The sequence below is a fragment of the Ovis canadensis genome, chromosome 5 (genome assembly GCF_042477335.2).
Source record: "Ovis canadensis isolate MfBH-ARS-UI-01 breed Bighorn chromosome 5, ARS-UI_OviCan_v2, whole genome shotgun sequence".
In the NCBI taxonomy this organism is placed as follows: Eukaryota; Metazoa; Chordata; class Mammalia; order Artiodactyla; family Bovidae; genus Ovis; species Ovis canadensis.
Genome location: NC_091249.1, coordinates 61,375,566 through 61,390,600, shown reverse-complemented (window position 1 = coordinate 61,390,600; position 15,035 = coordinate 61,375,566). Strand labels below are relative to the sequence as shown.

The 15,035-nt window shown below is 42.9% G+C and overlaps 1 protein-coding gene across 1 annotated transcript in view; it reads left to right on the top strand.

Annotated features, from left to right (window-relative positions):
* The window catches only part of SPOCK1 (SPARC (osteonectin), cwcv and kazal like domains proteoglycan 1), a 591,932-nt gene that overhangs the window by 241,957 nt on the left and 334,940 nt on the right, over positions 1-15,035 (top strand). Inside the window, exon 3 of the mRNA XM_069592146.1 lies at positions 6,196-6,241. Coding sequence (XP_069448247.1) covers positions 6,196-6,241 — 46 coding nt within the window. The remainder of the gene's footprint in view (positions 1-6,195; positions 6,242-15,035) is intronic.

Below are 15,035 nucleotides of genomic sequence, written 5' to 3'. Positions count from 1 at the left end.
ACAGGGTTCTCATGAGTGGGGTCTGTAGAGTGACGGGGCAGGGGGCCTCGAGTCACCGCCCAAGCTGGGCTGGGTGGTTGGATGCTTCATGCAGAAGGATTCCTACTGGGGTTCTTCACCAGGGTGGGAAGGACAGGCCTGATGGGGAGAAGACTTGACAGCACAGTGCTTACCCAGAGAGGTTACTGGGAATAGCCTAGAGGGGAGGGGGTTTACGAGAAGCCAGCTTCTCTCTCAATAGGAGGAATGTTTTGTATTTCCCAACAGCATCATGAGTAGGGATTTCTACTGCACACAAATTAAAATTACAGGCAAGTTTCACTTATATAATGTCATTTGGGGCTTCCCTGGTGGCTCAGATGGTAAAGAATCTGCCTGTAATGCTGGAGACCTGGGCTAGATCCCTGGGTCAGGAAGATCCCCTGGAGAAGGGAATGGCTACCCACTCCAGGATTCTTGCCTGGAGAATTCCACAGACAAAGGAGCCTGGTGGGCTATAGTCCATGGGGTCGCAAAGAGCTGGGTATGCATGAGTGACTAACACTTTCAATACAATGTCACCTGGAAGTCTCACATTTCCAATGATTTCTATGATCACTTCAGAGATACTTTCCCCACCTGCCAGCCAGCCCTCCTTCTTATTCTCCCCAGTCAAGTAGTATAAAAAAATACCTTTTTGCACTGAATCCTTTGGAGAGCAGTTTGCCTATAGCCCCTTAACTGACATCTTTGTAAAAGTATGGGGTTCAATAAAGTGGGATTAACCTCCTCCTAGGATCTATAAGCCTGACTATAGTCCACTTTGCCCTGCAGGGAAGTGCTTTCTGTCTTGTTTTTATCTACAGGGGGTCTTCAGACGACCTCAAAGAGGCTGCCTGCTCTCGCTTAGCCTTACTTTCCTCTGTACATGTGTACATGTCTCCATGGCTCACTCCTGGCTGAAACAAATGAGGCACCCACTTATTTTCTAGGCTGGTAATTTGTATTATCTCAGGTAATCTTCAGATGAAACTACAGTGTTCAAACAACTTAGCTAAAATATGTATAAAAGAGAAATGATCTGTCCCGTGAAAGCTGAGTGTATTTGATCTGTGGTAGCTAAAGCTGTAAAGTATATCATACATGCCATCATCATCTTCGTAAGTGGGAGTAAAGCAGTTGGATTGCAGAAGTGGTTTCCATTTGATTGTGCCACTCTCTTCCTCAGAGTTGCTTTAACATTCTTTGGAGCTGACATAAGCACCTCTGGAAAGGCAAACCCCTGGGGAATATCTGAACTAAATTGCATCAGCCATTTGGGGGTGGAGGGACAATGGAAGAAAAATTCAGTTTCCCGGTCACAGTTGGCTAAAATGAGAGACTTTCCAATCGGTTATGATATCTATGATAAAGAGACTTAATCACTAAAATTATGGCAGGATATTTTTTGCATCATTTCCTGGTAGGGAGGCTTAAACGTTTTCTTGGAAGATGCATTATACAGCAGAATGTTATTTTGGTGTATATATATATATATATATATATATATTATTATTAACATATCCCGATACGTATTATATCCTTGAGTGTGCTAAGTTGCTTCAGTTGTGTCTGACTCTCTGCCACTCTAGGGACCGTGTCATGCCAGACTGCTCTGTCCATGGGATTCTCCAGGCAGGAATACTGGAGTGGGTTGCTATTTCCTCCTCCAGGGGATCTTTTCAATCCAGGGATCGAACCAACATCTTTTACATCTCCTGCATTGGCAGGCAGAGCTCTTTACTACTTGTGCCACCTGGGAATTAATATCTATTATATATGATAATATAAAATATATGTTACATATATATATTTTAAAGAGATTTCATTTTCCATGAATGCTTATTGAAACAGGGTATCTCTAAAGTAGTTGAAAACCTAGAGTTGAATTTCTTTGTACCAGCTACTGGGTGCCAATAATTTCTTAGGATCCAGTATTAGGTTTGTGGGATATCGAATGTTAATAAAATGAATATGATTTCATCTCTGTTGATCAGTTGTGGAGGATTTTAAAAAGTAACTGGGGCCATGGTCACTCCATGACTCTTCCTCCACAGTCAGCACCCCTCCTTTCTTCATTTTTCTAGATGCTATCATTTGTCTCTTTCTTGCTGGGATTTGTATGCCAACTTGTGATTTTTTTTTTTTCTTTTTGCTATGTCTGTATGCTCCCCTGCAATGCTTCATGATTTTGGACATGAGTCAGCAGGCTCAAATTTGAGACTTTTCAAATTTACAGGATCTTCTGGATTGTAACAGTCCCTAAAGATTTGGGTGATTTTCATTTTTGAAGTGGTTTCATGAAGTGGAATCAGGTCTTCCTCATATGGTGAGAATTTAGAAGGAGGCTTTTCTCTCCCCTGTCCAGCAGAGGTCTGACTTAATTATCCTGTGCAGGGTAGTGCATAAAATACACACGTATGGTAACACTGCCACCCTTCACTCTTCAGCTTATAGAATGCACTATCAGGAGTTAATGAATTTAATAAATGACTGTATCCAGGGATGTATCTTTCTATTTAGATTGTCTGTTTTAAAAATTAACTGATGCTGAGGTCCTTCTAAGTCATTTTTAAAGGCTTTATCACTAGATGATAAAATTACCAGTTAAGAGGCCAACTCAGATGGATACAGCTCTCCTGGCACGTGTGTGAGATTGAGTCCATCCACCATGCCTTCCACCACAGTCTGAGTTTGAACAGGCCACATCTTTATTAGGTCAGAAGGAAGGTCAGAGGCAAGGGCTCCTGAGGCCCCGGACTTTTGTGCTCTGTGGGCCAAATTCTGGGGGCCACGCGGCAGGAGCACATTTGGTTACAGGGCAGTACTGGGGTGATATTGGGGCTGTCACACTGCTTCCCATGTTGGCATTTGTCACTGCGAGAAAACAGGCGCTGGGTGTTGTCAACAACACAGCAAGTCCTGGCTCTGTTTAAGGATAACCTAAAATATATGTTACATTTACAAAATTCAGACAGAAAATAAGATAAAGGAAAAGCTGGGCTGGTGCCCCTGGTCTCAGGCCCTGGAGAAATGACCATCCAGCTGTCCTTTGTCCCTTGGGCATACAGACTGTTAAGTGAGGCTCCAGGATGAGGTGAAGCTCTTGAAGGGCATTCTTTTTGACTTTTTCATGTGGATTTAGATGCTCTTTCACCAACGTTCCCCTAGCAGAAGAGTGTATTGATCAGTACAGCCCCAGGGGCTTGGACGGGTCATGTCTGCAGACCTGGCTGGTACAGAGTGGAAAGCTGATCCATGAGCTCTGGCCTTGTATGTCTGGACCTCACTATGGCCATGCCTAGTAGGGACTCCCCTCCCCGTGCTCATCGACCAACCCCCAAGTGGGCTCTGGTGCCTGTCTCTCAACTAGAGCCAAAGGGGTCACAACCAAGGTTGTCTGCACTGCTGGCTCGTTGGGGTCTGCCATCTGCTTTCCTAAGGCAGGGTGAAGGCAATCAGAGGCAGGAAGTCATTCTCCTTCCCCACTTGGCCTTGCTGGGCGAGAGGCTGTTAGAGAGACTCGTTCTGCATAATGAGCTTTAACTCAAGGTGTACTTTCACATTTGGGGCAGCAATTAGGCAGTATTATTACATGTGTGATGAGTTTTAAGTATTCTCATGCAGATAGCCACTTGTAGGAGATGGCAACCCACTCCGGTGTTCTCGCCTGGAAAATCCCAGGGATGGCGGAGCCTGGTGGGCTGCCGTCTATGGGGTCGCACAGAGTCGGACACGACTGAAGTGACTTAGTAGTAGCAGAAGTTTCATCTTGAAATCTCTGACTTTCCCCAAGAAACATGCAAAAATGGCAATTATAGTTAGCTTGGAAAAGTGACAAGGTCCAGTAGAATACTTCACATTCCATCCAAGTTACAACATATGTTGAAATTGTTAGGAAATATTCAGTTCCTGAGACTGGCTCAAACCTTACTTGGACATCAAAGAGAATGTGACATGTGAAGTTAAAGCAGAGGAACTTGTCTTTGGCTTTAGTCCTTCCCTGTCGGACTCACAGCCTAAGCTTCCAAGGATTTCCATGTATTAAAGCAGCATGTTCAAGTAGAAAATAGTTCACATGACTTCAAACTGAAAACAGATGATGCCATCCTTATCAGAGGGCGCTTATGGACCACAGCTGGAAGGTTGGAGATTTTGTTATTTTTTTCTCCAATAGTGAGGATGAGTTCATCTTATGTTGTCTCTTTTCTTCCCCTTGTCAACAGCAGAATGTCTGCTGCTGCTGCTAAGTCGCTTCAGTCGTGTCCGACTCTGTGCGACCCCAGAGACGGCAGCCCACCAGGCTCGCCGTCCCTGGGATTCTCCAGGCAAGAACACTGGAGTGGGTTGCCATTTCCTTCTCCAATGCATGCAAGTGAAAAGTCAAAGTGAAGTTGCTTAGTCATGTCTGACTCTTAGCGACCCCATGGACTGCAGCCCAGGAGGCTCCTCCATCCATGGGATTTTCCATGCAAGAGTACTGGAGTGGGGTGCCATTGCCTTCTCCACAGAATGTCTAAGTCACTTGCTTATGTTCACTTGCTAAGAGTAGATTGGCCATCCAACCTGAGAAATCAGGTAGTAAATTTCCCACTGATCATCCAGCCCTTAGCTGAGAACCATTAACTGGCTGCTGAGTTCAAACCACATGATTCAAGAGATGAGGATTGTATTTAAAATAATACATGGAGAGAGATGTGACAGAGGGATTCTTTTAAACTTTCTCAGTGCTATTTCATGGTGTAAACCTCAGAGATTTCCTAACCAGGTGGGTTGAGAAGGCCAGTTATGGCATAAAATTAAAGCCAGAGCAAATTGGACCAATTCCTTGAAGTTAAACATGATTTAATGCTGAATCCCCAGGATCCAGAGGAAACTGTTCATGTTTATTCACGCCCTGGAAAATGGAATCACTGCCCAAGAAGCAATGTTCTGACTTTACTCTAAATCTAGTTTCCTAAAATCTATTTAAGGGCTTAGGTGAACTCAACAAGGATCTAATAAAGCCAGGTAATTGAATGACACAGAGACCAATAAAATGCAAAGAGATGGTGTGGGAGATAAATGGTCACAGGAGAGAGCATGGACCATAGTTGAAACTAATTGTGTACTTTGGTGTAAATGAGCTTTTCTAGAAGAGAAATCCAGGCCTCATTTTGGACAGCTTTCTGGAACTGCAGCATGCAGAGTGCCAGCCAAAAACATGTCCCACAAATCGTTTGAGTATACTCAGGAGGAAATTAACTGAATGGGGGCACGTGCCCTGAAATTGATGTGGGGCTGTTGTCCATGGGCAGGGCCCCTGCATGCTGCAGACAGTTGAGTGGAGCAGACAGAGGGGGTGTGCTCACCTGCAGTGGAGTGGCTGAAGGCTGACAGAGAAGAGAAACTGGATAGTGAAGGTTTGGAGGGGAAGGGTTATTAGAAGTGAGGAAGAGGTTAACAGGATGATGGAGCCGTGAGTGACCTAGACCCTCATAGTTTCAACGTGATCAACTGTCTAGCCTTGGAGCATAAATTGAGGCAAGCTACATGCAAGAAAGACATGGTTGTGAATCAACCAGATTGGCCAGCCTTTGTTTTTTATCTACACAACCAGAACAAATGGTATTAAGGTGAATATATGCCAGTGGTTAATTCTCACATTTGAATGACCCTCTGCTTTTAGATTCGAGAAGTGCTAGAAAGCTGGAACTGTGCACCAAAGTTACGTGTCTCCGTGTGGGAGAAATGTTGACAGTTGAATTATCAGCGGTTACAAACCCAGAGGCTTAATCCCAAGTGAGAACAGCTAGGCATCACCTGCGGTATAATTGATAGCAAATACATCTTGCACTTAGAAGGTGTCTTGGTTTATCTGTCAAACCAGGAAGAGCAGTGCTGTTTCCATACTAGGCTGAAATGTATTAACTCTTCCTAGTGTATAATCCATACAGTTTGAAAGACAAGAATTTGAAAAGTCAATTGATACTTTTTTTAAATTTTACTTTATTTTACTTTACAATACTGTATTGGTTTTTCCTTTTGATTGCACGTGAATGCCTTAGAAAAATTTTTGAACCCTTAGCATTTTCCTTTGTTTTGGGAGGTGGTGGGGGGAAAGGCAGGTTTTTATGCAGTTATATGAGAAACTTCCTGAAGTCTGACTTTTGTTTTCTATTTTTTTCCCTTATATAGGATGATTATTTCAGAAACTGGAATCCCAACAAGCCTTTTGACCAAGGTAAAGGATGCATTATTTCTTGTTGTATATTTCGTGGAAAAATGCGATCTCGTTTTTCCTTCTTGGCCTGCTAACTTCCTCTTCCCACAAAGGCCAGCTAGCTGTCTTATTTTACCAGGTTTGGGGGACTAAATAGACTGGGGTAATAGAAATTATTTTATCAAGTTGGTTACTTGTCTGAGATTGTCTAAGATTTAAATAATGTTTTTATTGAATTGGCCACTATAATCATTGGCTGGTTTTGTTAGAAAACAAACACACAAAGAAACAAAATAGTCAAATGCTTATCAGACTAACCTGGTGGATTGTTGGGCTGAATCCAGTGATTTCATTCATGGAACTGACCATGCCTAGAGATGTTGTCCAATTCACATGAGCCACAAAAATGAAACTTTCTTGTCTAGAAATAGGCCAATCTCAGGAGGCTTTCAAGGGCATTGATATTTCCTTTGTTTAAATAACTTCTTCATGGTTTCTAAGTAGAAGCTTGTTTCACAGGCAGTTCACTGGCCACTTGGGTTTTAGCCCTCAGAGGGCTCTTTCCACTCACCCTACAAGCACAAAGCCAGGCTTCTGAGGGCCATTGTAAATCACCACCTCTGTCCTCCTGGGAGTTATTTAAGATGCAGCGAAGGCCTGCTGTGAATCACATCCCTGTTCCTATTGTTCCATTTGTGGCTGCCCTTAGCACAGACCTTGCTGCTGAAATGGTGTTAAGTACGTATATGCAATTAAATGCTGCAACTCAGAGGGAACATGTTACCTACCAGGTCTCAAAGATTCACACTTCTGAGAATCAGCTTCATTTCTGTAGCTTGAGTATTTGATGTGAGCACAGTGGTCAACTTGACACAAAGACGTCAAGGAAGGCATTGATGTGTGACATGATAGAAGGTGCCCCTTTCTGCCCTCTCCTTTGTCACTTTAATAGGTCACTCCATCTGGACTCTGGTTGTCTTGTAAGCAAAATTGGCATTAAAATGTCCACAGAGACATTTAGTGCATTACGCCCTCAAGTAGTGCCACGCTTTGTTCTTTCATACATGCATGCATGCATTCATTCATTCTCAAATGTTCACTGACCGAGCACTGTGTGTGCAAGCACAAAGCCGAGTCTTGGGATAAAACGGAAAATCTGTGGTCTGTTTATTTCTGGCTCCTCCTCCAGGAGGAGCTCACAGTGAGGAGTGGGGAAATAGCTCAGTCGGCAGTGTGATATGTTAAAGGCTGTGATGCAGGTGTGTGGGGTGAGTCTATAGGTGGGAGATTAGTGGGCATGCACGTGTGTGCTGTGGACAGGTGACAGCGAAGGCTTTCTTCGGAGGCCCTGTCTGGGCTGCACCATCTCAGTGAACTCCACCATCTTAGTGGACTTCAAGGGCCTCATACATCAACAGTTTAAAAAATTAAACAAAAATTTTAATTGAAGTATATTTGACTTAAAATATTGTGTTAGTTTCAGGTATACAGCCAAGTGGTTGAATTATACTTAGATATGAATATTTTTTTCTGGTTCTTTTCCGTTATAGGCTGTTATAAGGTTTAAATATAGTCTCCTGTGCTATACAGTAAATCCTTGTTTATTTGTTTTACATATAGTGACTTGTATCTGTTAATGCCATATTCCTAATTTATCTGTCCTCCATCCTTTCCCCTTTGGTAATCATGTCTGTTTTCCATGTCTGTGAGTCTGTTTCTGCTTTGTAACTATGTTCATTTGTATTATTTTTTAGATTCCAAATATAAGTGGTATCGTATAATCTTGTCTTTTCAGTATGATAATCTCTAGGTCCATCCACGTTGCTGCAGATGGTGTTATGTCCTTCTTTTTATGGCTGAGTAGTATTCCACTGTGTGTGCATACCATATCTTCTTCATTCATCTATCTATGGACACTTAGGTTGCTTCCATGTCTTGGCTGTTGTAAATAGTGCTGCTATGAACATTGGGGTGCCTGTCTATTTTTAAATAAGTTTCATTTTTTTCCCATATTTATGCCCAGAAGTGAGATTGCTGAATCATATGACAACTTTGTTTTTATTTTTTTGAGGGAATTCCATAATGCTCTCCATAGTGGCTGTACCAGTTTACATTTTTACACTCCTGCCAATGATGTAGAAGGGTTCCCTTTTCTCCACACCCTCTCCAGCATTTGCTGTTCATAGACTTTTGATGATGGCCATTCTGACTGGTGTGAGGCGGTACCTCATTGTGCTTTTGATTTGCATTTCTCTGATAATCATCAGTGATGGGCGTCTTTTCACATTCCTCTTGTGTATGTGTTTGTCACTCAGTCATGTCTAACCATTTGTGAATCTGTGTACTGTAGCCCGTACATTCCCCTTGGCCTTCTTAAAGTCTTTGGAGAATTGACAACTTTTATAGTGACTGAATCATCACAATAAAGCATCAGAAGGTATTTGTAATTTAGATGTTTTCCATCAAAAATGGTCAAAATTTCTTAAAAGGCTACACCTTCATGTTGGAAGAACACTCAGATATAGAACAACCTGTTCCCTGTGTAGACCTGCTAAATGAGCCTTTCTGCAAACGCTCATAATATTGCTTATGGAGCTACACAAGTGGTGGAGACCGGGAACTGATTCTTTCCAGCCCAGAAAAAGACTTAGGTTCTAGTTCTGTAAGGATCAAATGTTAATAAATGTCAGATTTACTCTCCCTCAAGGCCTGCCAACAGATATTAAAACTTTACCAAAGAAGGAAAAGGCATTTTAATTTTTACTAGTACACATTGGGATAGGTTACACACGTATTTACATATATTTGTCACCTGATGTATATAAATGATATATCTACATATATGACACAAGTGATAGCTTCCTTTGAACATACTATTTAAATCTGTTTAACCAAAAAGCCCAGACAAGGATTTTTCTCTCTAAAGAAAGTTGGCTGCTCCGTGCAGCGTCTTCCTGCCATGGCTCCCTCTTTTTCCAGCTCTGCAGGTTTGAGAACTGGATCTGCTGAGATAAATCCTCACAGAAAACCTCATGACTTTCTGGGTATAACTGAGGACCTTTGCTGAGAAGCCCCACTTTGTAGCTCAGGTGTAGCTGCTATTGGCTATTTATATCCTGAGCTGGGGTGGAGTAGGGTGGGGTGGGCGGTGGGCGGTGGCAGGACTGAGACTTTAGGAAGGACTTTAAGCCTTCACTTAAAGTATCAGCCCCAGCAGATGTCATCAATTACACTGAGCACCGCTCAATAAAAATGGGAGGTTACTGTAGCAGTGCTGACACGGGCTGGCAAAATATAAACCATAGGCATGGAAGGGGTCGAACGCTTCATCTTCCGGAAAATAGGAGGCCTGCCGAACTCCAGTGGAGATCATCAGCTGCAGAGAAAAGTCTTTTCCCTCCTACACTGAAAGAGCCTCCAACGTGGTTCAGGCAGTTTTGTGGTTGGGAGGACTTTTGGTTCATGGGAATGGAATTGCTGGAAGGCATTTTAGAGGGCCTGATGACAAGGATGCTGTGGGACGGAGGTAGAGAGGCTTCACGATGGAGGTGGGTGTGGATTGGGCTTGAAATACAGGCAGAGAAAAGGGGAAGGAAGGCCGTGCATAGGAGATTCTGGTAGGGTATAGCCAGATCGGTGGACTCAAGGCAGGTTGTAAAGGACATTTCATACTGATGCTCTCCCTGCTCTCCCTGATGCTTTTAGACTTTGTTTTCTTGGCATTGGGGAGCCATAGAAAGTTTTGGAGCAGAGGAGTAATAGCATGAGCGCTGTACTTTGGAGCAGGGGTCCCCAGTCTCCGGGCCATGGTCCAGTACCTCCTGTCAGATAAGTGGCAGAGTAGATTAGAAATAAAGTTCACAATAAATGTAATGTGCTTGTGGTTGTTGCTGTTCAGTTGCTCAGTTGTGTCCGACTCTGTGACCCCGTGAACTGTAGCATGCCGGGCTCCCCGTTCTTCACCATCTCCTTAAGTTTGCTCTTGATGTGCTTGAATCATCCGCAAACCATCCCCCTCCCTGGTCCGTGGAAAAATTGTCTTCCAGGAAACTTGTCCTTGGTGCCAAAAGGGTTGGGGACCACTGTTTTAGAGACTGTATGTAGTTGGGTGGCTCAACAGCAGTGATTTGGAACCTAAGACCCACCTCTAAATGATGCCCTTCACACAGGACTCTAGGTAACTTCTCCATTGCCTTGGATCCCTAGGCGTTGGTCACTGGTGGTCAGACTTAACCATTCAGCTCTGTAGGTTGACCTCGGAGAGACCCTGAAGCTCCCATCTCAAGTATTGGTGTGAACAGTGAGGACGCAGATAATACTCAAGAAACAGTTAACTTCCCTGTAATTGCTCTCCCTCCTGATGGATATTTACTGAACTTTGAACAACAGGGCTTCATAGAGCAGGCACTTACTACATACAACTCCAAGGTAGTTAGAAGAAAAGCGCCTCGCCTGGAGGACTTCTGCAAGACTGAATATATCTTCCGCATGTTATCTTTAAGAGAATCAGTAATGCTTCTGTCAGGGGAGTATAATAGCCATCACCTTCAGGCTTTTCTGAGAATTCTTTCTGAGATTTGGGTAAAGTAGTCTATCCTTTTTTGATTATTAATGACTTAATGCCAAATCTTCTCACAGAAGGGCCAGAGAGGAATTCAGAATTGAAGGCAATGATTATTCACTCAGGTGAGAAATTTCCCGTGTGAAGTCCGCAAAGATAGAGGCCCTGCTGGGAGGTGGGAGGGGGCAGCTGGCAGTGGCAAATAGCCTCCTGCCTTCTGTGCACAGGAGGAGTAGAGGCCCTTGGGGGGACCTCTGCAGGAGGCTGAGCCTGGAGGGCTCTGGGGAGATTCCAGAGTTCGGGGTGGCCTCTGCCGCTGTTGCCTTTTGGCACGTTCCCTCCACCAGCCCCCAGCAAACCTGCACACACACAGTGGGTGTGGAGCAGACGTGTGGTTTATGCTTCTGAAAGTGACATCTGGTCCAGCAAGATGGCTTCCCCGCAAAAACAGTCCCTGCACCAATCCGCTGGGGACACACATATGCTCTGTTTGTCTCTTGGAGAGTTGCAGTGCTTGTTAGCAATTTAAAAGCTCTGAGAAGTCTTTTAGCAAAGAAGCCCATTTATCTTACCATTTGTTAAATTTGCCTTTGACCACATGTTTTTGCTATTATTTTTTTCACCCCACATCTATCATGTATCCAGCAAAATTAGTCTATTCTGTGGCATATTCTTCGGTAAGTGCAGTATGGGGTCCTGGGGTTTTCAGTCAGATCCTCCAAGTTCAGAACTTGACTCTGCCAGGTGTTAGCTGTGTGATTCTAGGCAAGTTGCTTAACCTCTCTGATCCTAAGACTTTCCCATCTGGAAATGGCAACAATGAGAGCACTGAGAGGACTGAATGAGTTAATGTGTCTGGCAGATAGCGAGTGTTCCTTGAGTGTTTTTTCAGTCAATAATGGATCTTTTCCATTCCTTCCTCCTCCTGTTTGGCTGCCTCTCCCTGTTGCTTCTCTCCCTTCCCACTCAGGTTCTCTTTCTTTCATCTTGTATTCCTTTTGGGAAGCCTTCACAATTGTAATGCTAACTGGAGCTCCTGGGCTAGATTAGAGCCAACCTGTCTTACTCTAGGCAATTGTAGCATCACACCCCACATCCTCATTATCAGGGCTGAAAAGGTTCAGGCTTTTCATGTTCATTCAACAGTTATAAGTGCTGATGTTTAGGGACCACACTAAGGAAGGTCTTTCTTGGGACACTCAGAATTACAAGTCATTAGTCATCTATCCAAGCTCTTATACTGGCACAGAGTATGTCTGTACTGGGGTTGATGGGGCAAGGTGGGAAGCAGGAGCAAGTGGGCTGGTTGGGGTGTGAAAGTGAGAAGAGTTGGTCTAGAAAACTGAGAAATCCATACAATGTCAATCTCAAGTGTTTACATAAGTTACATAGGTCTATTTTAGTTGAGGTGACAGTTTACTACCGCTTGGCCTCATTCAGTGTCTGTGGACCATGGATCAGGGCACCCCCAGTCTTAGCTGACTGGCATCCCCTTCAGTGTGACGCTGAAGTTGCTGTCACAAAGATGCTCTTTTCCTGTGGAGTCAGGTGGCTAATGGGGAAGGTTATCCAAAGGGCCTGGAGGGGGAAAAAAGAAATAATAAGTTGGACCGCAATACTATGGTACAAAAATAAAAGGTATTGCTTTGAGGGAGGAGATGAAATGAATAAGAAGAGAAATGATTGCTAACAAGAGGTTGCAGAACTTCTGGACCAGTCCTTTTTAAAAAAGAAAATTGGAGCTTATTTATAATGCTTTTGCCAAACAAGGTTGTTGTAGTGGTGGTACTGGGGGATTGAGAAGGTAATTTATGTGTACAATCAATACATCACTTTAATATAAAATTCTGATTACCTGAAGATGTCCTCAAGTGTTGTAATGCAGATGAATCAAGGTTTCATCCTATAACCATAGTCTACTCAGGAAAGAACCCACTGACTTATTTGGGTAGGAATTTCTACTTGATGAGACAAACCATTTTAGGGAAAACGACTGAAGGAGATTTATCATGGGAGAGTTTTTGAGACAAGTGGGTTCTTTTAATGTGGAATAGGGAAATGTTTTAGGTCAAGTGTGCAGGTGTTGGTTTAAAGGATAATGTTTTTCCTTCTGGAGTGAATACTGATCATTGTTCCTCCAGAGCAGCCTGGCTATGACTAAATCTCAGATGATTCTGGTGATTTTCAGAGCAGAATATGAAGTTGTAGAAATTGATCTCCAGATAAAAATAAAGCTTCGAAAGGCAGGGGCCCCTTTCGCTCATGCTGTTCACTTCAATAGAATAAAAGAAGAAAAACCTTGCCCTTTGACTTCCAATCTATTATACCAAGATCCTGACAAGCTCAAATCCTCGCCAAAGGATCCTGCACTGTTTTCAGGTGAAAATTCTAAAACTCGAAAGGATAGAGGCCTTCCTGTGTTTCAGTTGTGTTTCTGGAACCAGAGGCCCATGAACTATCACAGCAACGTGTTTTGTCAGAATTTGAAAGGGTGCCTGGGGGAGGCAAGGTTGCTTATTTCTAAACTTTTTCTTTAGGAGAATTTTTTTCCCTCTAGATTAATCTGAAGTTTTACCTGATAGGTTCAATAGAAATCTTAAATCTCCATAGCTTTCCTCTTGATGGGGAATTTAACCTCACTCCAAAAGGAGTTTCTGACTTGCATTCACAGGGCCTTGGGAATTTTTCAGGGTTTAAGGATCTTTTCATCCTATCTGATCCCTTGATTCTCAGAGGCGGCTGGTCTGGTTTGTGGGAAACATCCTCATAGTTTTTTCCAGGTTCCCTCATGTTTGGTCTGCTTGATTACTCCCTCTCACCTTTGCCTTCGCATGTAGTTTAAGAATCATTATTTCCCCTTTATAGGAATAGATACTCTTGCTCAAAATAACCACTTTCTGCACTAGACATTCACCTTACAGTCCAGCCACATCAGCCTCTCATCTCTGGCCATCTCTTCTTCACTTTCTTGATTACGACGATACAATAGTTAGTATTTTTAAAAATTTAGAGTATTGATTTTTAAATTTTCTGAGTCAGTTCTGCCAGAGAAGAAGCCAAGCCCTGTTAATTCAAATATTGGTTCACTCCTGCTGTAACTCAGCCTATCTGCTTTGAAGTTAGATCAAGTTGAAAGTTTTATCTTTCATCTCTGGCTGCCTTTGCCTGTTTGCTTATTTTCAGGAAATAAAACATCAGATGCAAGACTGAAATCGCCCTGGGGCCCCTTCTTGGTCCCTCTTTCCCATTTTCTTTTCTCTGAAGGTGACCATTTCATTTACATGCATTTCTCTTCACATTCTTATGCTTTCATGTCATATGTGCATATCTATAAACACTGTTCTTTATTGTGCAACAGAGATGTATGTTTTCTTTAACGTGTTTATTTCACTGAAAATTGTTTTTAAGGGTTTTTGTTTGTTGATATAGTTAATGTCTTTATAGTGGGATGCTCCATTGTACTAACAATGTACCAGCAAAAACAGTGCCCAGTTGTTGAGGTAACTGGTGATAGAAGTAAAATCCGATGCTGTCAAGAACAATATTGCCTAGGAACCTGGAATGTTATGTCTATGAATCAAAGTAAATTGAAAGTGGTTGAACAGGAGATGGCAAGAGTAAGCATTGACATTTTAGGAATCAGTGAACTAAAATGGACTGGAATGGGTGAATTTAACTCAGATGACCATTATATCTACTACTGTGGGCAAGAATCCCTTAGAAGAAATGGAGTAATCCTCATAGTCAACAAAAGAGTCCGAAATGCAGTTCTTGGGTGCAATCTCAAAAACGACAGAATGATCCCTGTTCCTTTCCAAGGCAAACCATTCAGTATCACAGTAATCCAAGTTTATTCCCCAACCAGTAATGCTGAAGAAGCTGAAGTTGAATGTTCTATGAAGACCTACAAGACCTTCTAGAGCTAACACCCAAAAAAGACATTCTTTTCATTATACGGGACTAGAATACAAAAGTAGGAAGTCAAGAGATACCTGGAGTAACAGGCAAATTTGGCCTTGGAGTACAGAATGAAGAAGGGCAAAGGCTAACAGTTTTGCCAAGAGAAGGCACTGGTCATAGCAAACACCCTCTTCCAACAGCACAAGAGAAGACTCTACACATAGACATCACCAGATGGTCAACACCGAAATCAGATTGATTATATTCTTTGCAGCCAAAGATGGAGAAGCTCTATACAGTCAGCAAAAACCAGATTGGGAGCTGACTGTGGCTCAGATCATGAACTCCTTATTG